General features: G+C 38.9%; 1 protein-coding gene across 3 annotated transcripts in view; it reads right to left on the reverse strand.

Moving 5' to 3' along the window:
• Window positions 1-23,132, reverse strand: part of Septin7 (septin 7) — a 75,406-nt gene extending 52,274 nt beyond the window's left edge. Inside the window, exons 1-3 of one of the 3 annotated variants that reach the window (XM_008854195.1) lie at window positions 22,838-23,132; window positions 3,832-3,836; window positions 1,965-2,067 (exon numbers count right to left, since the gene is read on the reverse strand). In XM_008854195.1, the coding sequence (XP_008852417.1) occupies window positions 1,965-2,067; window positions 3,832-3,836; window positions 22,838-22,898 (169 nt within the window). In that variant the 5' untranslated portion in view covers window positions 22,899-23,132. Of the gene's footprint in view, window positions 1-1,964; window positions 2,068-3,831; window positions 3,837-20,274; window positions 20,277-22,837 lie in introns of all 3 variants that reach the window. The other 2 variants (XM_008854196.1, XM_029556689.1) reach the window with 2 other exon arrangements.
• Between the last annotated feature and the right edge of the window lie 714 nt (window positions 23,133-23,846).

A 23,846-nucleotide genomic window follows, 5' to 3' on the forward strand; every position in this document is an offset into this window, starting at 1 on the left:
CAGGCCTTCCATACCAGATTGGGACACTTAAAACTTTCCAGTTTGTGGAATGAGCAACTACCAGGTTATCAGCCTTTCCAGTATGAGTATGGCCATTACTGGACTACCCAGCCTGAATTGTGTAAGCCAATCTAATAAATCCCCCATGATATACATTCCCTCTATTAGTCTGTTCTTCTGGGGAACCCTGACAAATACTATTGGCTACTACTTTCCCAACTGGACTGTATCCTCAATCTCTACCTCAATTCTATTCTCCAAAGTCTGCTCTAGTTATCTCACAGTAAGCCAATAATAACCTCCAACCAGGGATAAGCAAACCCTCTCAGACCCTTAAATTTTCCCATTTTTATATGATTCTTCTAACATATTTATTACCTGGAACTGTAACATCTTTTTAATGCATATTTTATCTTTTCATACAAATTATAAGCTACTTTGAAAGAGAAAATTTGTGCCATGCCTCTGTCATGAAATGACATTCAAATGAAGTACTCAATAAATATTCTTATAAACCAAGGTTATTGGATAAAAATTTTCCAACAGAGAAATAAGTTTTGTAAAGGGGGCTAGGCTAGAGAGATGGCTCAGTGGTTAAGAGTACTTGCTACTCTCAAGAGGACCCAGATTTGAATTACTATCTGTAATGCCAGTTCCAAGGAATCCAAGTCCCTCTTCAGAACTTCTTGGGCACCACACAACATGGTACACAACAGATACATTCAGGCAAATGCTCACACACATAAAAATAAATCTTTTTTCAAAAAATTGTAAAGAAATTACTATTATAAATTCTCAGTTTATGCCATCATAAAAATCTTAATCTAAGAGCTGTTTAGTGTCAAAATTGTTCTGTCTAGAGCTCAAAAATGCGAACCTAGTTCATAAGAAATAGTCTGCAGTATCTAAGATACACTCATACACATAAAATAAAAATAATACAATATTTTAAAAAGGAATATTAAAGCAAGGATAGTTTTAGCTTTCTATGACTTACTAAAAATACTGTTAAGATTCATCCTAAAGTCTGAAAAATAGGTCAGTAGAGACATTTTTTAAAAGGTAGTTAGGCACAACACATAGATGAAAAGATTTAGTCCCTGTACACATATATATACCTAATTCAGTCCAAAATAAATTTAGTATGAACTAACAATTGCAGCATTAAGTCAATTTGCCAAAAATAGTTAATCCTGCTTTTTTTATATTTTTAAAACAAGCAACAGGAAATTATAATAAAGTTTCATTATACCCATAATTTAGGTTCTAAAGTCAACCTATATCAGGTGATAATAGTCGTTTAAGAATAAGACTGTCACTGAGAATCACTAATCTTATCTATGGCAAAATCTTGTATAGGATGTTTCTTTACATGATGTTATGAACTAACCTATAGTCAAAATAACCTTAACAGTATCTCCAAATGAATGATAGAGCAGGGAAAGGGGTTCATAGAGTAAAACAAGGAGGAAAACAGACTGAATTAGAGAACAAGGAGAGTCCATTGCACTACAGTGTTCACTCAGTGAAAGTAATCCTAAAGGTAATCATTTAAATTATTATCCTTTATTTCACCTTTCTTTTTAAAATTCAAAACACACTTGCTTAACTTAAATGGTCACGTGCTATGAATCCACTGCAGGAGATAAGCCAGAAAACAAACATCCTATGTAGTAAGGAGTACTTGATGCTATTTCCCTTTTGTAGCATCACCACTTGAGGAGATCTCTACTCTGCCACTACTACCCATCATTTTTCAATTTTTAGTTTCCACCAGATGGGTTGGGGAAGAGTAGAGAGAGGAGATATAAATCGTATTATACAACTAAAATAAAACTTAAAATGTATTTACATAAGAAAATACAACATACATTCACTAAAGTTATTTGGCTATTAGTTTCCTAAATTTATTCAAAGCTGAATAACAAAGACCAAAACTCCACATTAAGAAGAAATCATCTTACCTACTACCATAAGTGTGAATTCAAACCCTCTTTTCACTGATTTTCTATACACTTGATTTGGGAGATTGGCAAATCCCACATAGCCTTCAAGGTTCTTCGGTTGCTAAGAAAGGTAAAAAAAAAAGTCATGTTAGTCATGTATCAACAATATTCTGTACATTTCAAACTCCCTTCACTGACATCTTTTAAAAATTCTATAAATAGCTCTTACACTGCTCTTACTCTATTACCAATAAAAGCATTACATAACTGCTGAATGAAATGAATACACTGAACATGAATTGGCAATATGATGATTATTAAAACCCATGAATGAAGCATTAAGAAACCTGCTTCACAGGGCTAGAGAGATGGCTAAGTGGTTAAGAGCCCTGGCTGCTCTTGCAGAGGACCCGGATTCAGTTCCTAGTACCGACATGGCTGCTAACAACCATCTGTAACTCCAGGATTTGACTCCTTCTGGCCTCTGCAGGCATTGCACAACACAACAACACAGCTGCACTTATGCATGCAGGCAAAATACTCATAAAAATTAATTTTTAAAATGTAAAGAGACCAGCTTCAGAGCAAAGGTCTCACCTAACAGTAAGTTAGTAAAACAATATTCTGACTAACCAGCGAAAGACATAAAATAACAAAGGAGTTTCTACCATAGAAAAATCTACATCCCCTTAAAATTATATTAAGAACCATTTAATTATCACCTTTGCTCAAAATGATTAATTTCCACAGGTATGAGTTTCTTGAAATTGGTCTTCTGACTCATGAAATACATCAAAATTGTGCTTAAAGCAATTTCTTCGTAAATCTTAAAGGTTTTCATAATCAGTATCCTGAGTAAACATCTTTCAAGCTATACACCAGGTACAATTATGTCACTTCAAGGTTTCCCATAATTCTGTTGCCTTCATCTTCATGGAACAGTAATTTTTCCAAGACTTAAAAGTAAACTGCAATTCTGTTGGTTATATGGAGCTTTCTTTCATGACCATTCCATAAGTAATTTTTTAACTGAACTCTAAATTGGTATAATAAGTCTGCTTTTTATATTTACCCATTTGTGAAAAATGTTGTTCATAGTTCAGACCATCTAAGTGTTAATTTTACTTTAGAAATAGTCTTATTCATCTTTAAATACAATAACAGAATATTCCTTAGGGAGACACAGTCTCAGAGGTTTTGCTACATTCAAATTTCTCATTAAAAAAAAAAAAACAAAAAAAAACCACCTGGTGGTATGAAAGTATCAATCCAATATATTTAAAAATTTTAAAGTCTACATTCTTATGCCAGGCATGATTTCTTTAATTACAGCACTTGGGAGGCACAGGCAAGTGGATCTCTAGTACGAGACCAGCCTGGTCTACATAATGAGTTGGGCTACAGGGAGACCCTGTTTCAAAAAGACAAAAAACAACAAAAACAAAAGTCTACATTCTTGAGCCAGGCATAGTGGCACATCCCTTTGAGCCCAGCACTCAGGAAGCAGAGACAGGTGGGTCCCTGTGAGTTCAAGGCCAGCCTAGTCTACATAGCAAATTTTAGGCCAGCTGAGACTACAGGGAGACCTTGTCTCAAAATAATAGAAAAATAAATAAAGTCTACATTCTTCATGGGTATCACATTTATAGCTAGATATTCTACCCATAACTTTTTTCCTTTCAAGTTAGCCAATTAAACAGCTAATTTTAAACATAATTAGGAGACCAATCAAAATTTTGAAATCAAACAGTTGAAAGCCTATTATGAGCAAAACTAAAATTATGTTTTAAATTTTAAATTTCCTTAAGGGTCATATTTCATCTAACCGTAACTTAAATTTAAGTTAATTCTATGAAAGTTTTTGTGATGTATGTAGTATACTCACAGCTACTTTGTAAAGGAAAATTTTCCATCATTTCAGTGTCCCAGATTCCAAAAGAAGGAATTCACAGAAGAACAGTAAGCGAGGAATTCCAAGAATTGTAACAGCACATTCAGTCCAAACAGGAGCAAATCCATTGGAACATACACAGTAAAAGATAGAAACAAAAGTTACTTACATGTAACTCAACAAATTAGAAATAAATTATAAATACATTGAAGGCAGTCTTCTGTACACGTCAAATACTTTTGCACTGTCAGTAGCTCTCCTGAGGAAATATAAAACAAAAGAGCTCCTATCTTTTTATAAAGACCAATTATTATACCCTGCACCTAAGTCTTATAGGAAATGGTGGAAAAAAACATAGAATTATAAAGTTTCAGGAAGGGATATTATGAATTTCATACAACTTTGTATTGTCAAGTAAATATATACAGTTAGCTCAGATCAGACAAATACAAACATTTAAGTTAAATTTTTTTATACAATGCTGCATTTCAAGTTCTCTTAAGCTTAAGTTTAGAACCGGAAGACATGTACATTATAGACATAAGGGGAAGAAAGCTAAAGACAACAGGCAATAATATATGCAAAGATAAGGTAAATTGTAGGCTGTGAAAACTGAAAGGCAACTGAACAATCACAAAGAAAACACCATCCTAGGATAAACTTTCTGAGAAGAACATTAGTTTATAAGTGTATAAATCTCAACTATATCACAACCTACTACAAATAATTTGAGGCAGTTAAGGCATTACTTGTAGCTTATACTTAATTAAATTTAGTAAGTGAAAATCCAGTTTTAAAGTTAACTAATTACAAAATTTTCCCATGCAAAACCCAAAACACTTTAATGACAACCCATCTCCCACAAAAGTAAAATTCAAGTACTAATAATAGCTTACAGTGGTTCTCAACTTTTGCTGCACTTTAGAAATAACCTCAGAGAGCTTCTATAAAGACCCAGGTGTTCTGCTTGCATATCAGTTACATCAATCTCTGAAGTGGAACCCATGCATCAGTATTCAAAAGTTCCTCAAACAGTTCCAAGTACTGCCAAAGCTTAAGAGCCATTAGCTGCCCAGGCCTGCAAGATCAGGCTCTCCTGTTTCTCTAGTCTCTTAGCCTTTTATACCTTCCTCTCCTTGCTCACTTCTTTTCCAATGACACTAGATCCCTGACTATTTCCCAAACAAATCAGGACACATTCAAAACTTTTACATTTGTTTTATACTTACTGCATTATCACTGCTATTACACAAATGTCAGTATCACAGAGAGGCTCGTCCCATTTAAAATTAATCTACTCAGCCCAGCATTCTGTTGCTTATGTTATGTTGCTCCTTAGTGCTTACCACTAACAGATTTTACTCATCATGTTTATTTGGTTCTCTATACCATCTCCCATTCCTTGCCTCCAACTAGAATGTAAGCTTTATGGAAGCAAAGATTAAATAAATTTCAAACATTGTAACACACACACACACACATGCACAGCTGCCATCTGAGAATGTTAAAAAAGCTTCAGAGACTATGGTTTTCGCCTGACACTTTTTTAACTTTTTTTTAAAATATGTATTCGTGTATTGCCTGCATGTAGGTAAGTGCACCCGTGTCATGCAATGCCCGTGGAGGTCAGAAGAGGCTTTCAGATCCCCTGGGACTGGAGTTACGGACAGTTGTTAGCTGCCATGTAGGTGCTGGGATTCGAACCCAGGTCTTCTGCATGAACAACCAGTGTTCTTAACCACTGAGCCATCTCTCCAGCCAATCGCCTTACACTTTAAGGAACCCACCAAAGACATAATAAAAACACCTCAGAGTATGTCTCTCTGTCTCATTTGTTGATAGGCTTTGGGTTTATAATGAGTATGGTTTTAAGGTTGAATTAAGAAAAGGGAGGAAGCATTCTAGGCCAAGGGATGGACCTTAAACTGTGAATAGATTTGGTACTTCCTGGAACAAAAGAGAAGATAAGAGAAGATAAGCTATCTTCAAGAAAGAAAGCAAAGGACAAAGGGATGTGTAAAAGGAAATGAGGTCAGAGAAGCAAGCAGGAGCCAAATCATGTGGGACTCCATGAAAATAAGAGGTCTGGACATTATTTCAGACATGATGGGAAACCACTGGAGGGTTTCTGCACAGGCAAGTGACCTGATTAGTGTTTTAAAGATAGTTCAAACTGTTAAGTGAAGGAGTGGAATAAGAACTAAAGAGACTTGCAGTAATCCAAGAAAGAAAGGGCATGTTGAATAGGAAGCAGTACAAGATTTACAAGGATTCAAAATAGGTTGAGAAGGTTCTGTTGACAGAATACTGCTACTGAAATGGACGTCATCAGTGAAGGAAAAAGAAACCAAGGATAACTATGGCTTTTGGGTAAACAATTCAATGGCTGGTGACATCTATTAGGGAAACAGGGAGCAATGGATAAAGAAGGCTCAGTGGTACGAGCCAAAATCAAAAACTACTTCATGGGCTGGAGAGCTGGCTCAGCAGTTAAGAGCACTGGCTACTCTTGCAGAAGACCCAGGTTTGGTTCCCAGAACCCACGTGACAGCTAATGACCATCCATAACTCCAGTTCTAGGGGGTCTGATACCCTCTTCTGGCCTCTGTGGGCACTGCCTGCATGGGCACACTTACATATATGCAGGCAATATACTCATACACATAAAATAAACATAAAAGCTTGAAGAATTTTTGTTTTCTTTTTGGAAGATTATAGTTGCTAATATCTTGGAATCTGAAATGCCACTGTCACTTTTAAAAGTATGAAAATTAGGATTTACTATAACAAAATTTCCAACAGAAAAAAAAAACCCACAACTTATTTTTAAATCTGCTTTTTGGTAACAAAATATAAATAAGTGAAGTTAGAATACAGTGGAAGCTTGAAGAAAATCAAAAGCTGAGGAAAATTCAACATAATCCTGAATTTCCTCAATCCTTCCACTCTCCCAACTTCACAAAACAAAATGTTCAGATATTCACTAAAATAATAATAATGTGGATGGAGAGATGGCTCAGCAGTTAAGAGCACTGACTGCTCTTGCAGAGGACCCAGGTTCAATTTCCAGCACCCACATGGCAGCTGAATAATAAGCCCAGAATTCTAATTTTTTTTTTTTTTTTTTGGTCTTTTTGAGACAGGGTCTCTCTGTAGCCCCAGCTGTCCTGGAACTCACTATGAAGATCAGGCTGGCCTTGAACTCACAGGGATCTGCCTGCCTCTGCCTCCCAAGTGCTATAAAATCAATTTACAAACATGTAACAGTTACAATCAATAACTTTAAATATCAAAGATAAACATTTGATCTTTCCTAAGTAGATTTAAAAAGAATCTGCCTCCCTTTGGATTTTAACATCTATGTACATTATATACTGCTTTACAAAATGACAAAAATAATTAAATTTTCCTAAAGTTTCAATTAATTTTAAATATGAAAAACAAGGCAAGTGGGGCTGGAGAGATGGCTCAGAGGTTAAAAACACGCATTGCTCTTGCAAAGAACCTGGGTTCGATTTCCAGCACCCACATGGAATCCGAAGCCCTCTTCTGACCTCCGCAGCATTGCACGACACAGATGCACTCACATACATGCAGGCAAAACACTCATACACATAAAATAAAAATAATAATAAAACTTTTTTAAAAAAGAAAAAGAAAGCAAGCATAGTGGTGCATGACTGTAGCCCCAGCTACTAAAGCAGAAGGATCACTTGATTCTTTGAGTTCAAGGCCACCCTGGGCAACATAGTGAAACCTCCACTGAAAAAATTAACTCATTAATTCATTATGAAAAACAAGCACAGATTATAAAAAAAAAAGCTATTACTGCAGAAACTTACTTGTCCACTGTTTAACATTCATAATAAACATCGTACTACACATAGATGTAACTGGCACTTGCTCGGTCAAATTTCTAGAGTCACTCACACAGTCTAAGGAAAAGTTGAAGAACTTTATCCAGCATTTAAATTATGTAAATATTTTAGCTATAAATGGTCTAAAAATACCTACATATTAAATTTAACATGAACACTAAACTCCTACAAGATTTCACAGGCATGTCTCCTCCCTTCTACCAAGTATTTTAAAGATTCATGTCTTATATTGCATGCCTCTGGCTACAAATTTTATTGAGGTGGGTAATTTTTTAATGTTTTAAATCTATTTTTGTGTATGCGTGTGTGACTGCAGGCATGCAGATGCCACTGTACTCATGTAGACAGAGGTCAGAGGACAACTTTTGATGTCATTTGTCGCCTTCCAACTTAAGACATGGTCTCTCTTATTTCTGCTGCTGTACAGCAAATTCCCAAGCTAGTGCTGGAACTGCAACTAAAATTGCTATGTTGATGAACTAATACTGATTTTTCTTGATTTTCTTATGGATTATTGATTAATCTGTTAAAAATAACTTAGCATTTATGTTTATACAAATAAAAATGAAGCCAGGCGTGGTGACACATGCCTTTAGTTAGTCCCAGCACTCAGGAGGCAGAGGCAGGCTGATCTGAGTTGGAGGCCAGCCTGGTCTACATAGTGAGTTTCAGGCCAGATGGGGCTACTGGGAGACCCTGTCTCAAAAAGACCAAGGGGAAAAAAAAAAAGAATGGAATCAATTTTAAATAGCATTTTCCCCTTTTACTTTAAATGTAGGATTCAAATCCTAAAATTTCTGACCTTATTCTCACTCATTTGTTCAACATACAGCTATTGGATCCTTGAAATATAAGACATTTATCTGTAACTCATGCTAATAATTAGGAATATGAAACCTAATGCAATAATACAATGACAAGCGCTATGAGATAATAAAGCAAGAATGCTACAAGAACAAAAATGAAGGATGTTTCACCCTGTGTTGGGGCCAGATCCATACATAAGGCCCCGAAAGACTAGAAGGCAGTTATAGTCCAATGACAAGTGAGAACAGAAGCTAGAAAATACGGGACTAAGGCAGGTGAATTGTTAACTACGAACACTTAGGAGCAAGAGTAGAGTTCCTAAAGTGAACTACAAACAGGTCAATACCACTTTTGTTAGGGTCTAGAAGCTGCAACTTGGAGTAGTCAAGCAAAAGCCAGATAACAGGGCTTTAGGAGGATACTAAGGAACTCACTCGGTTTACACTTTACCTTGAATACTTATAGAGAGCAGTAGAGGATATGAAGCACAACTAATAGTCCTGGGGCAGAGAAGAAGGCTCAGCAGGTTTAAAAGCACTATGTGCACAAGCTTGAGAACTCAAGTTCAATCCTATAGTGTGAAGCTGTAATTTCAGCACTCATAAAAGATGGGAGGAAAGAGAAGGCACTGGCCAAAAGCTACAAGCCAGCTAGCCTGTAGTGTATAGCACAGCAGCAGAAAGAGGACCCTGCCTCAACAAGGTAGAAGCTGAGAACTGACTCAAAAAAGTTGTCCTCTGAGCTCAACATGTGTGCCATGGCATCCATGTACACACACATATACAAAAATAAATTTAAAATTTTTTTAAATAGTCACATTAATTCATACACATAGTTACATGTATATTTCAGAAAATTACCACTAACAAGATTAAAGGTGAACTAGAGGGGAAAAAAAACTGTTAATCTCCAGAGTTACTACAGTAACCCATGGGAGAAATAAGACTTAACAAAGGTGGAAAATATGAACATAAATAGGCTAAAACTCAACTCTCCATTAATGTAGCCACACAAACTATCTTAAGAATATGAAAGAATACAGCTAGTCTGAAATGATGTGCTGAGTTAAATATTCATCAGATTTGGAAGTCTGTAAGAAAACAAGAATGAAAAATATTTTAATAGTTTTTATATTTACTGACTTGGAATTTTTTATATACTCGCTACATAAAATAGAGAACTAAAATTTCAAATGTAGCTATTAGAAAAGTTTAAATTACACATATGATTTGCATTAAATTTCTTTTCTTTTTAAAAATTTTTATTTATGTGCAAGTTTGTGTATCTATTCCACATGCTTATGGGTGCCTGTATTCTGAACATAACAATTCTGTAAGAGAATACAATTTCTAGTACTTATATCAAAACCAGCTGGGTGTGGTGGCACACACCTTTAATCCTAGTACTGTGGAGCCAGAGGCAGGATTATTTCTGTGAGATAAGGGCCACCCTGGTCTACAAGTGAATTCCAGGTCAGACAGGGCTACACAGTGAGACTTTGTCTTAATACAAACAAAAGACATCAAAACCATTGCTTGTCAGAGTATCAAATGCTATCGCTGCTCATAAAATGTCTGATAACACCTAATTTTGTCTCTCTAATAAAAATAAAGAATTCTTTCCTGTTCTTTCTAATTTTTCTACAGCTTCCCTACATTAGAATACCACTATAGGGGGCTGGAGAGATCGCTCAGCAGTTAAGAGTACCAGCTGTCTTGAAAAGGACCCGAGTTCGATTCCCACACCCACATGTCAGCTAACAACCATCCATAATTCTACTTCCAGTGAACTCCAATGCCCTCTTCTGCCCTCTTCTGACTCCAAGAACACTGCACAACATGGGTGCACTTACACACATGCAGGCAATACACTCATACACATAAAAATAAATAAAATTTAAAAATTTGTGGCCCTAGGAAGTTAAATTAAGTCATATGTTGGAACCCTAATCTGACAAAGTTGATATGCTTACCGGAGGGAAGGGATAAAACCATACTGACACTTTGATCTTGGATTTCTGCCTCCAAAACCATCTGTGAGAAATGGCAGACCTAGCATACTAATGTATTACTGGGAAAGTACTTAAAAACTTTTTTTTATAGTTACTAAATTCTTAATAAAACAAATGTTTCTGTATAATTATAAATTCAGAACCAAAGATTTGAAAAGTCTGCTTTATTAAACTATTGAAGCAATCAAAATAATTTGATAACTCAAAACAGAAAATTCTATTCCTATGGGCTTTTTTATTTTTGGCTTACCATAGAAGATGTTCCAGGAAGCTTTTGATAAAAGCATACACCTAAGCCCCAGACTAGAAGTAGGCAATTAAAATCCTGCTACTAGAACCCAAAACATACTCTAGAAGCCAAATAGTTTAAAGTTCTGCAACAAGTAAATTATCAACACAGATCTGCTCAATTAATTAGAAAGAAACCAGAAGCAATAGGCCAACGAAGAAGCTACAGGAGAAAAAAGGTATTTATCTTGGCTAGATTCTAATTTGTTAAACAGAATCTACTAGTGACCAACTATATACTTAGAACATCCACCCTTCAATTAAAAGCAATGAAACCTCCCAGCTCTGCTCAAAAACATTCAACACAGACTAAAATAAAAGATATTCTTAACTGAATGGGGTACTGTCTGAAATCCCAGCGTTCAGGAGCTGGAGCAGGATCAGTACTTCAGGCTAAACTCTCATGCTATAGCATGTTTAAGAACCTGGGTAATGTGAAACCCTATCTTTAAAAAAGATGATGTTATCAAACATAAAATCCCTTGTTCACCTGACCCCCTTAATCCCAGCCAGTACTAAAGTGCATGAAGCATGGGTACGCTATATTTGCATGTCTGTGATATTATTTCTACATTTTCTACATGTTAACTCAATATTTAATTTTCATAATTATTGGGGCTATACCTTTTCAATAAATCTAAGGTTATTCCAAAATTTTAAGAGGCTAGAACGCTGTTCTCTTTCTAACAGTACACTACAGAGCACTAGCAAACTCAAGCAGTTTTGTTGTGTGTGTTTCTAGTTGCCAGTTAATCATTCTAGCATAGCTGATCTTTTTGCTTCACAAAGCAATCATCTCCTAAAGTAAGTTCTAATTATTCTGTGTCTAACCAACTTTTACTTTCATAAACTCCAAGAAAAGACTGACTTGTTCTATACTGGCATCACAAATTTCACCCACTTGTGCCAGGTTTTCATTTTTCCAAACAAACTACAGAAATCAATTTGTCCTTCTCAGCAATGGGAAAGTAACCACACTACAGATTATATATTCTGAGGATCTTCAGTCAATGGCTAAATGTTTTTGGTAGCTCTTTCATTTGTACATTATTTTATACATCCATGGAACAATAATTGTTCCTAAATTTATTTCCCTTTCACCTAGCACCTCAACTTTATAGGATATAACTAAGAAGCAAACATACAAGCGTGGGTCAATGCCTAATAGATAACATACCCTAAATTGGATTGATTTGAGGCCTGCTCCACAGAAGGGAATTCATGCCTGGTACTATAAACATGGTCAAACCATGGTTAGGGAACTCACAGGCCCTAGAGAAAAACCTACTGATGTGGTTTTTCTAAATGGTCATGTTGTCACATTGCCTTCTAAATATTTACATTTATATCCATGGATTTGTGCTACTCCCAACCTTGGTCAGAGAAGCTTTTTATTGCGGTGGGTAGTGATTAATACAAAGACTCATTATTGCTTAAACTTAAAGTGCTAAGAATAAGTGACTGAGTGCTCAGCTGTAGATGAGACATCTGTTATCAACTCCTCCTTGCCCCAAGGTTCAGGGAACACTGCAGAAGAGACAGAAAAAAAAGAATAAGAGCCAGAGGAGCACTATGAAGTGCTATCCTCTGGATATAGCATGACTGTTACACACAAAGTCACAGCAGCTATGGTTACCTGCACAAGACAAGGGCTGGATCAAGGTCAAAAGAGTTCCAACAGAGTCCAATTAAGTAGATGTTGATTACCCCCAAGACAAAAGTGCCACTACTGCCCCAATATAGTTTGCTGTGCAGGTCACTGTTGGGGTTATTAGGCCTTAAAGCTGGGGTTGAATCTTGGATTGATGTTCTCCCTTAGCACCTTGCATAGTGTTCTCCAAAGCCATGACTGCTAGCCTTCAGGGAGGTGTTTTCCAGATCAGTTCCAGCGCCTTTGCTTCAAGTCCTGTGCCTGAAGCATATCCTGTCTTCAGCAATAGGGTCTTACCTTCAAGTTCTGGGAGGTAATCAAAGACTGTAACAATAGCCTGTATAATTTTGGGAATCTCTTGGACTACCCATAGCCAACACTTGAAAAAAGAGGTTTCTTTCTCCTATCTGGCACTGTTTCTTGTTATATAGCCTCCAGTTGTACATGCACATGGACCATGTAGAGATATTATTGTATGTGTAATTTTTCAGTAGGTCTTTGAACTAATGTTTCCCTCTGCCTACCCCCCCACCCTATAGGCATTATTTATCTCTTCTCAACCCATGCAAACTCAAGCAGACAAAAACTTAACATAGAACTATGGAAACGGGCAGCAGGCTTCAATTGTAGCCAAAGAACTACTGGGCAGCTAATAACTGCAGGGTGAGGAAGAGTTGATCTTCTTTGAGGAAGTGACTTTTAAATATGCTGACCAGACCCTTGTGGATCTACTTGTACTAAGGGACACCTGGGAAAACTAATTTGATTCAACAGACCTTAACATAAATAACAGAATGCAGGCAATCCACTGGGGGGAAGGGGGAATGGGAGGATGCCAATGATGGGGAAGGAGGTATAAATAATTAGGATGTTGTATATGAAAAATTCAGTAAAAGATATACCAAAAAAGGTTCCAGCATAGATGGGCAGGTCACCTGAAGTCCCATCCCTAGCTAAGGAGCTACTGGCAGTTGATGGCTGCTAGGGGAGAGTCACCTGAGTTGGCCTCTAGTAGGTTGCCCCATTCCCCAGTGGTGACCCCCCACATACACACTCAGGTGCATATGGGCAGTATTGATTAAACTCGGTGGGTTAAAATATAAACCTGGAAACTCTTTGAAAGATATTAAAACATTTCTAAAATCAGAGTGGTTACAAACTTAACAAGAACAAAAGATGGGCAGGTATATAAACAGAGCAGAAAAATGTGAAACACTACATAGTTTGCTTTTTTTAATTTATTATTTTTATTTTATGTGTGTATGTGCGTTGCCTGCATGTAACAACTGTCTGTAGCTCCAGTTCCAGGGGATCCAACATAGTTTTTTAAAAAACACCTCATATTGTTATTTTAAAACCCCATGATACAATTCACAGCAGAAAAATAAATATTACAGACAGGAAATTTTTAAAACTCATATTGTACTGAAAGCAGGAAAGCTTATGCACAACAAATATCTCCTCCCAATAATAAAAGAAATGCACATTACAAGCTTACAGTACTAATAAACGCCCTCCCAATATAATGGGGGAGGGCTTGTTAAAGATTTTCTTAATGGCTAAAGAATTGTAACACTGGACTGTCATATGTATATTTAGAATAGATTAATATACCAAAAGACTTTATTAAATACTAGGTGAATACCTCATTTTTGTATAAAGAGTTTATAGAATATTTTCACATATATTGCCTCAATGTCACACATACGAAAAACTCTCAACCTTGGCTGTTCATCAGAATCATCTAAAATACCTAAAAATACAAATTTATAGACCCTCTCTCTCAGCTAATCAGTTAATGAACCTTCAAGTGGATTAAACACAGGAAATATTTCCAAAGTTCAAACAAGGCATACACCACTAATACCATTAAGGAAGAACATGAATCAACCTCTAATGATAAGTTTTTGGATTTTTTTTCTCTCCTAACTTATTTAAACTGATCATAAAAATGCACTTATTAAAATTTTTTAATTATTATTAAAGATGGTTTAAAATGTCAATGGCTGAAAAGTATATTAGTTTACTAGAAAATTTTTCCTTGAAGCACTCATCTGATGTCCCAGAATGGTACATGCAACAAATGCTATGGAATTCTGGTTACTGTTTCAATAATAATATAAAAGCACAGAGATAAAATTACAAGAACTTTTCTTCCTCTTACATGAATAATCTCACTCAAAATATTTATTCTCTAAAAGTGAATGATAGCCTGGAGAGATGGCTCAGCAGTTAAGAGCACTCACTGGCTGCTCTTACAGATGACAGGGGTTAGATTCCCAGCACCCACATGGCAACTGACAACCATCCCTAACTCCAGTTCCAGGGGATCCGATGCTCTTCTGACCTCTCAAGGGATTACACAACCTGAGTGCCCTTACACACACGCAGGCAATACACACATACTCATACTAAAAATTAAAATGTGAGGCCAATACAGACCAAAATTGTCCTTAAAAAGAACTCTGATTATAATCTGAAGGCAATTTTGTATTATATAATACAAAATGTCACTCAAAATAAAAAAAAAACCCACCTAGCATAAGTCTTAGTTTGAAACAACTGTTATGAAATGTACCAGCTGAAACCTTTTAAATAAACTCAAGAAACTACTGCCCTTAGTATAACTGAAATTCCAACAAATCACTGTATGCCAATTTCTTCAACCCTGTTCACACATTCACTTTCAAAATATAAAAATTCAAAGCACCAAATGAGTACAATAACCTTATTTCTATTCTAGATGACCTAGTGTTGAGACCTTAAGGGATCCCAACACGCTCATGATCTCCCAAGTTCTCGATTTCATGTTTTAAATTATCAATTTCAATACCTGGTACTTATTCACTGACCTATTCACTCCGGCCAAAAAGCTCAAACATTCTCCTTCACTGGCACTCTCCAAATGCTACAGCACATGTATCCCCTTCATTTCCTTCATGACCATTTCAGTTCTGTTAGTCCTGCCTGGGAAAGCTAAAATACCTCCCTCAACTCACTTAGCCCCACCCTTGATGCCCTACCTAATCCTCCAGTGACAATTATCATGATTCTCATGGTCACCATTCTTCTTTCAAAATTCTTTAATAAAGATTTTTAAAATTCCTTAGTATAGTATACTAGGTGTCTGCTCATCTATTACTCTAGCCTCATAATCTAACACTACCATCATTCCTCAGCCTAGAACCATCCTCTTCTTTACCATCTAATCACTGGTTTAGCAGTTAAGAGCAATGGCTGTTCTTGCAGAAGACCCATGGCTACTCTTGCAGAAGACCCATGGCTGCTCTCGTAGAAGACCCATATGGGACCTAACAACCTTCTGTAAGTTCCAGGGGATCCCACACCCACTTCTGACCTCTGTGGGCACTGCATGCACATGGAGGCAGTTATATAAATGCAGACAAAACCAAACACTCATCTACATTTAGTATTATTTTTATGTTATGTGTATAAATGTATTGCCTGCACGTGTGTAAGTGTACTTGTGCTATGCAATGTGGAGGTCAGAAGAGGGAGTTGGATTTCCCTGGAACTGGAGTTATGAATGGTTGTTCACCCATGTGAGTGCTGGGAAATGACCCTAGGTATTCTGCAAGAGCAGCCAGTGATCTTAACTACTGAGCCATCTCTCCAGCTCCTGAAAAAAATTTTTTTTTTTTTTAAAGAATCCCTTTCTCCAGACTAGAAAGGGTATTCTGGGCCCACTGTATATTCTAAAGGCCTTGAAATTATTTACTAAGTACATGCAAGATCTGAGGACACCAAAGTGAATGAAACATAGTTCTTAACAGTGAAGGCAATCCAGTGTAATATAGCGTGATAACTTTTTAAGCTAGTCATCTGAGTGCTTCTTATATACTAGGCACTATGTTAGATTTTTCCAATCATTAAGGAGAAAGAAACATAACACTCTACTACTTGCCCAACATTCAGTTAAGCTTTATAGTTGAGATCTGAATCCAAGTTAGACTTTGTAATCAAAGCTCTTAATCATCATGTCTGTTTCTACCTTGAAGTATTATACTCAATTTCCCAGTGCCAAACATATAGTACGAACAAGATATATTCCTTAAAGGAACAACCTTGAGTGTCACAAACTAAAGTAACATCAACACTCAGCATGACACAGTAATGAACATCAACACATTACATACAGAACTAAAGATTTAACATCAAGTTTACTGCTTTCATAGTTTCTTGCTTCAAAGAGCAAAAGTAGAAAGTTCAAAAGCTACTAACACAAAAAAAATGATTAATGACCCAAGTTACTTATTAAATTCATAAACCATGGTTTGAAACAGAAAAAATATTGGAAATAAATGTCTATAAAGAGGGAGCATGTCAAAAAATCACAGCCTATCTATATGCTAGTCAGAATGTGTTACCCCCAAAATTATTAGGTTTAAAAACCACCACCAATGACAATATCTATAGCTGGGACTAACCTTACAGCAGAGGTTCAAAGGAGCTTTCCCCCTTTGTTCTTTCCACCAAGTAAGGACAGAGCATTTGTCTCCTTGGAAAGCCACACTAAAGGCACCAACTTAGAAGCAGACTTGTGATAAGGAACATGCTGGTGCTTGATCTTGACCTTCCCTGCCTCCAGAACTTTAGGAACTGAGGTTTTGTTCTTTAAAACTGATCCAGTCTGAGGTATTTTGTTATAGCTGCACAAAGGGATTTCTGCAGCTCTAACAGGGATGATCTTTAATGCACTGATACAGAATAATCTAAGAAAGGCTATTTGGGGAAAATGAGGAGAAAGAGAATATATGTCCTAGGGCAGGAAGGACATATGCCTTTAAATTCCATATTCGACAACAACAAAAAAAAAACTTCAGAGAAACTGAATGTAAGTGGTCTGAGTAGCAGGAAACTGAGTGACTAACGATAGGTTAACTTCAATAAAGTAAACAAAAAGCAATACCAGAAATAAAAATACAAACACCATAATATACATCAAGATATGGGCCAAAGGTATCTTAGATTTCAGTGTGTAAGACTTTTTGTAGCCAAATATTTGTTAAATTAACGAAAAATGCTTACAAAAATATCAAGCTGCCACTGCAAGACCATTTCATAAAGATCAGTAAAACTGAAAAAACAATTTTGATTTTGCTAGGAAAAGATCTCCAAAGGCCTACCCAAGTCAATTATTTAACAAACTCTGCAATCTACTAATCTATGTTCCTTTAAGTGTACAAAATTGACCATTTCAACATTTTAAATTTTCTAAAGAAGGGGGAAAAGGGGCTGGGGAAGATGGCTAGGCAATAAAACACTTGCCTTCCAAGTATGAGGGCCTCACTTTGGATCCCCAGCACCCAAGTAAAAACCATAAAAGCCAAGTACAGCACCATGCATCTATAACCAGAGGGACTTGCTGGCCAGCTAGTCTAGCCAATTAGTGAGCTCCAGTTTCAATGGGAGACTGTGTCTCAAAAAAATAAGGTGGACGGGCTAGAGAGATGACTAGTGGGTAAGAGTGCTTGCTGTGCAAGCATGAACACCCGAGTTAAAATCTCTAGCATAGGCATGGATATGCATGCCTGTAACGCCAGCATTGGGGGAGAGAGGGAGGCACAGAGAAGTGGATCCTGAAACAGTGAGCTTCGGCTTCAGCTTCAGGGAGAGACCCTGTCTAAAGGTAGTGAGGAAGACAGGGTTAAATGAAGGTGCCTGATGTCCTCCTCTGACCTGTGTATGCATTCTCAAGGGCACACACACCCTCACACACGTATACACCACACACACACACACACACACAGAGCAACACATACATAAGTGGAGAGCCACAGAAGAAAGTACTCACTGTTGACTGGTGCTCCCACATGCACCACACACTAGGGGAGGGGAACTCTAAAAAACTACCTAGAACCCAGAAAAAAACATTTCATATATACTCCCTATATCTTAACAAAGCTTTTTTAAAAACCTAATCTATGACTCTCAGAAATCAGATCAGTGGTTACCTGGAGCAGCAGGGGGACAAGGGCCAAAAAGAGCAATGCAGTGCCTGCCATGAGGGTAGAAATGCTCAGTATCTTGAATGAATGAAGCAAGAAGTATTTGTGTTTACATACCAAGGCTCATTGGAATAAGTACTTAAAACCTATATATATAGTATAAAAGCTATACTTAATAAAATTACTTAATTTGGGAAGTATTTGGAAATATAGGTTCCTAGGTTTCTCTCCAGTGAATCAATTAGGCATGACTAGAAACCAGATAATCTGCATTTTTTTTAAACACATGCCATGACTGATCTTTCATGCATGAAGAGCATCAGCTGTAGCTTTGGAAACAACTGACTTAGCTCAATGTCCTATAAGTGAAGTAATTACCAAATTTTTTAGCAAAACAAACAAAACTAATGATAAACTTAAAAAAAATGAAAATAAAAACAAAACAGCTACCTAGATGATTCTGGTTCTCAAGTTTGAGAAATACAAGATTGAGTGTTCCAGAAGAGCTATGGACTAAGGCAGTCAGGGAAGATGACTTCCCATCTCCTGAAGACCTTCAGTAGCTCTCTCACCGGCTGCAGCATTTCTCATTGGCAGACAATTCTCCTGTACACGCAATTGGTAATGTCTGTGGTTTTTTTTCACTGTCCTAAATGGAGAAGGTATGTACTACTGACATCTTACGAATACAAGAAAAAAACCACCCAACAACAGGGTAGTACCTCACCAACAAAAAAATTTAAATTCTGAGAGGGGACTATAGAGATAGTTCAGTGGGAATTATTTGCTATGAATGTTGGAGGATTTCAGTTCGATCTCTAGCAGCCAGGTAAAAAAGTCAGGTGTGGTGGCAAGCTTGAAATCTCAGCACTAGGAAGGTGAGACTGCATCTCCTCAGGACTTGCTAGGCAGCCAGTCTAGCTGAAATGACAAGCCCCAGGTCCCAGAGAGAAAGCCTGTCTCAAAAGCAAGGTGATGTGGATGGCTCCTGAGGAACTAAACCCCAGGTGGACCTGGAGCTTCTTCACACACACACACACACACACACACACACACACACACACACACACAAATAAATCCCAAACCTCAAAATTGCCAAGGGTAAGAAACTGATTGGACCCTTATCTTAAGTGAAGCTACCAAATGTATGCAGCTCCAGAGTAAAACAACAATTAGCACAGCACACTACATCTTAAGGAGAGTTCAAGGCCAAGCAGATAGCAAAGCATGTAAAGGTGTTTGCCACTAAGCCAGATGACTTAAATTCAATCCTGGGAATTATACAGTGGAAGGAAAGAACTGACCCTCGAGTTGTCCTCTAACCTCCATATCTACATTGTGGTATGCACATGCCCCCCAATACACAAATAATTTTTTAAAGTTTTTTTAAAGAGTTCAAGTTAACTTCTGGTGATTAGTAGGAAGGGGGAATATTCTCTATAAAGCAAACAAATAAAAACTAAAAATGTAAATACAAGAATATCTAAGACTTTAAAAACTTCAAAATAATGCAAACAGCAGCAACCTCATGCTATTTTTTTTTCAAACACGAAGTATAGTTACTTCTCAGTCTTCAAATACTTTTGAAGTTAAATAATACTGGCTTCAAGTACAAAAACTCTGACACAACAGTTAAAAACCCAACTTTAGCTACCATGAAATTACTGCAGAACCCAAGTGAACTATTCTGAAAGCATGATGGTCAAGTATATTAATTCTGAATCAGTTTATATCAAAATATAGAAATGGGAGCACAGAAAAGCACTTCAAAGCTGATGTTATCACTCATCATTAAGATTTCCAACTGGAACCCTTTTGTCTTACTCTTCAGACAGCTGATGACATAGGACAAGGGAAAAATAAAAGAATACTACTATTTCTTCTCAAAGCCTAAAGCAGATCATTTAATACTACTACTTCCTTTCGAGACCCACCCTGGTTTCTACATGGCTTTTGAGGGATGACGTCTTCTCAAGATTAGAAAATAGGCCCTGGATCTCTCTAGCCCCACTAGCTTCTGGTGTACAGAATAAACAAATGCAAAATATGAAATTGCAACCCAGATTTTTAAGTTGCCCTTTCTCACACCAAGACCTAATCCCTACCGTAACATTTTAAAACCGTGCATCTGCCCCATGTACACTGTACTTTTTGACCACAATAAAGAGAATGAAATGTATAAATTTCCTGTCTCAAAACTTGGTAAAGTGCATTAACAAATTTTAGTTTCTAATAAAAAAAATATAGTTTTTTAGGCCAAAATATGAAATCAGGCTTTCTGCTGGCAATTCAAACAAGCAGCACTATTCAACTAGCAAGTCCCAACACACAGACTATGGTGACTATATAAATATACAAGCTCGGGTGCATAAAACCAACCTGCTCTACCACTGTCTTCACTGACTGATCGTAAAAGCCATAGCTCTAACTCTTCTTATTTTCTCCTTTCTCAAGCTTTGCTGTTGTTAAAGCATAACCTGTTAAAGAGTCTTAAGTGGTGTCAGTGGTTCAAATGTTCTAATATATTATTTCTATGAGAACAATGTATAAATCCACACAATCAATTTTCTAACAAGCTTCTGAATAATAATCGATATTACTACTTTTTCTGTAGTTATATACAAATATCTCTAAATGAAAACCAGTAACTAAAACTTTCTAAACTAAATTAGGAAAATATCTATCAACTTCCCATAAACACATAATAAACTTATTTTCAATTCTGTAAGCCGAAGAGCATATGTGGTATTTCTAACAAGTATTAAGAGAACCTGGTTCCTTCACACTGCCCGATCACATGACACACTGCTTTCATACAAGCCACCTATGCAGCATCCACGATTCTTTTAAAGCTCCACTTAGTGTTATCTCCTCTAGTTCCATCTGCGGAAGAGCTGGATATCATGAAAGATTGTTTCCTGCCTCCACTCTCCCATCATCCCTTACTCTTTCCCTGACTGTTTGTGGAGCAAGGAATCCAGAAACTGTTTATGCCCATCTTGTCTATCAAGATTCTACAAGCTGCACCCCTGCTATGAATACAAAACCTAGAGTTTCGAGTTGCTTATAAACTTTAGAGAGGGAAAAAACTGACTACACTTCATTACCTGAATATACACAAATACGTAAAACAAATGAAATACTTGTGAATCTACAGTACCTCTTCATTAGGACTCTCAGACGCACTTACGGAAGATATTCTTTCACTTCATCAAAATAAGAAAAATAATTCTTGAGGTTGAACTATTTAGCAATAATCTTGCAAAGATCTAAGTACTAATTATTTCAGTAACTACGCAAACATCTGGACATCACCGATTCTTTCCCTTCAATTGAAAGAACCCAGACTTGAAACAGTGTACTCTAAAAAGTAACTTAGCAAATGGAAACATGTAAGAAAAAAAAAAATTCTCAGCTGCTTATTTCATACTATAGACACAGTATGAAATGGGATTCAGGAGTGGAAAATGTGAATGAGACAGCCTGCTCTTTTTCCAGTATGTGGGGGAGGAAAGGAAATGAAAGAGCTTAAGAGAACAGAATACTAGAATTATTTTCAAAAATTAATTTCCTTAAACTTCCAAAAGTCCATATCTCCATTCTCTCCCCTTTCCAGGGACCTTTCCCATCCTTTTCACCTCCTCCGGAGGGCGCCCTTTCCAGACGTTCTCTTTCCCCTTTTCCTAAAAACTACTTCCAACCCAAGCTCCGGATCTTCCGTCCCTGAGACTCGCCCGCCATCCACCCGCCTTCTAGGCTGCGCCCGGGAAACAGCAACCGAGTGGCGGGGAAGAGGAAGAAGGGAGACTGCACGTCCGTTCGCACGGGCTGCAGTAGCAGCCGCCGCCGCCTCTACTGCAGCCCGGTGCATCCCTCTTCCTCCCTCCCCACCGCCGCCCTCACCAGTCGGCCCTCCCAGCCCCGGCCCGAGCGCGCACTCGCATCCCCATTCTGGCCCACGCCCCCACGGGGGTACCCCAGCCCAGCCCGGAGAGCCGGGAGAGCTGGGAGAGCCGGGCGGCAAGGCCGCAGGTCCAGCAGGAGAGAGACCCGGGAGAGGCGAGCCGCGGAGGCCGGCAAGGGCTGGGCCAGGACGACCCCTCTAGGGCCGCAGAGGCCGCGGCTGCCGTCCACCCGCGCCCAGGCCTGGCCGCCGCGGCACAGGAAATGCCGCCGCCTCAGCTCCGCTCACGTTCAATTCAAACTGTCACCGCCGCCGCCTCCCCTCCCCCCGGCCCCGCCGCGCCCCGGGCCCGCCATCGCCCCCTCCGCGCCGCCCTCGCCGCCCACGGCCGCCTCGCTTCAGGGCGCTCCCCTGCTCCGGCCGGTGGCCTCCGAGTGTCCGCGTGTCCCGAGCCGAGGCCCCGAGCGGCGGCGGCCCGGGGCAGAGACTCACCCATGGTGCTGCAGTTGACGCTCCTCTCCTCAGCAGCAGCGGATCTCGCACTGACCGACATCCCCTCCCCCTCCGCGACCAGCCCCGGCTCGGCGCAGCCCGCGGATTCTCCAAAGCCTCCTACGCCGATTCCGCGGCGTAGCCGCCCGGCGTCGCTGCTCCGCTTACGCACGCGGCAGAGGGCGGACAACCCCACTGGCTCTCCTCGGACTCGGATCCCTCCTCCGCTCCCCGCCCTGAGACGAGGTTTCCGGGCCCAGCCGAGTTTAGCCGAGGCGGCTAGGTCTCGCGAGATTACCCACTCCAAGCCTGCCGCCTGGCTCCGCTTAGACTATGACTTCACTGGCGTCTGCGCCGATTGCTCTCGTACTTAACCGCCATATTTAGACTGGCCGCGTTTGGCAGTTCCGTTGTTGTGGGTAGTCTGGCTTCTTTGTATGTTTCTTCAACACTGCCACTAAGATTAACTGCGTTACTTTCGTGGGTGAAAATCCTGGGTACACTGAGAGGGAGTCCCGAGGAGGAGGGTGGGGTCCTGCCCGAACTAAAGATGGCCGCCGCCAGTGCCGCCTCCGCGCAACCTCACGTAAGGTCTGGGAGCTGCTAGAGGTTGGCCTCAGCGGCTCCTTACGGAGTTGGCGTAAGGCGGGGAGGCGCTGCTGAAAGAGCCTGATGCTGGAAAGCAGCCCTCAGGGTGGGGACCTCGTAGGCCCTTTTGCTACCGACGTGACTTCTTGGTGCGTGAAAAGCACCTGAGGCAGGTATCTGTACTTCCAATCCATCCCGCTTTCCCCGGGTCCGTGACTTTCCGGGTGGAAAGTGAAATTAGGCCCTGGCACTTCTCGCCACTGTCATTTCTGATGGCTGGCATAGCCAAGAGACCGGCTGCTGCAGTTTCCACCGAGGACTCCTCCGTCACTCCTATTGACTCACCTTGGTGCCCTGGCAGTCTTCGTGGAACTCATGCTGTCGTTGAAATGAAGGGACACGCGTGAAACTCAGTTACAGT

This window comes from Nannospalax galili, unplaced genomic scaffold, assembly GCF_000622305.1.
Source record: "Nannospalax galili isolate Female #2095 unplaced genomic scaffold, S.galili_v1.0 scaffold66, whole genome shotgun sequence".
Lineage (NCBI taxonomy): Eukaryota > Metazoa > Chordata > Mammalia > Rodentia > Spalacidae > Nannospalax > Nannospalax galili.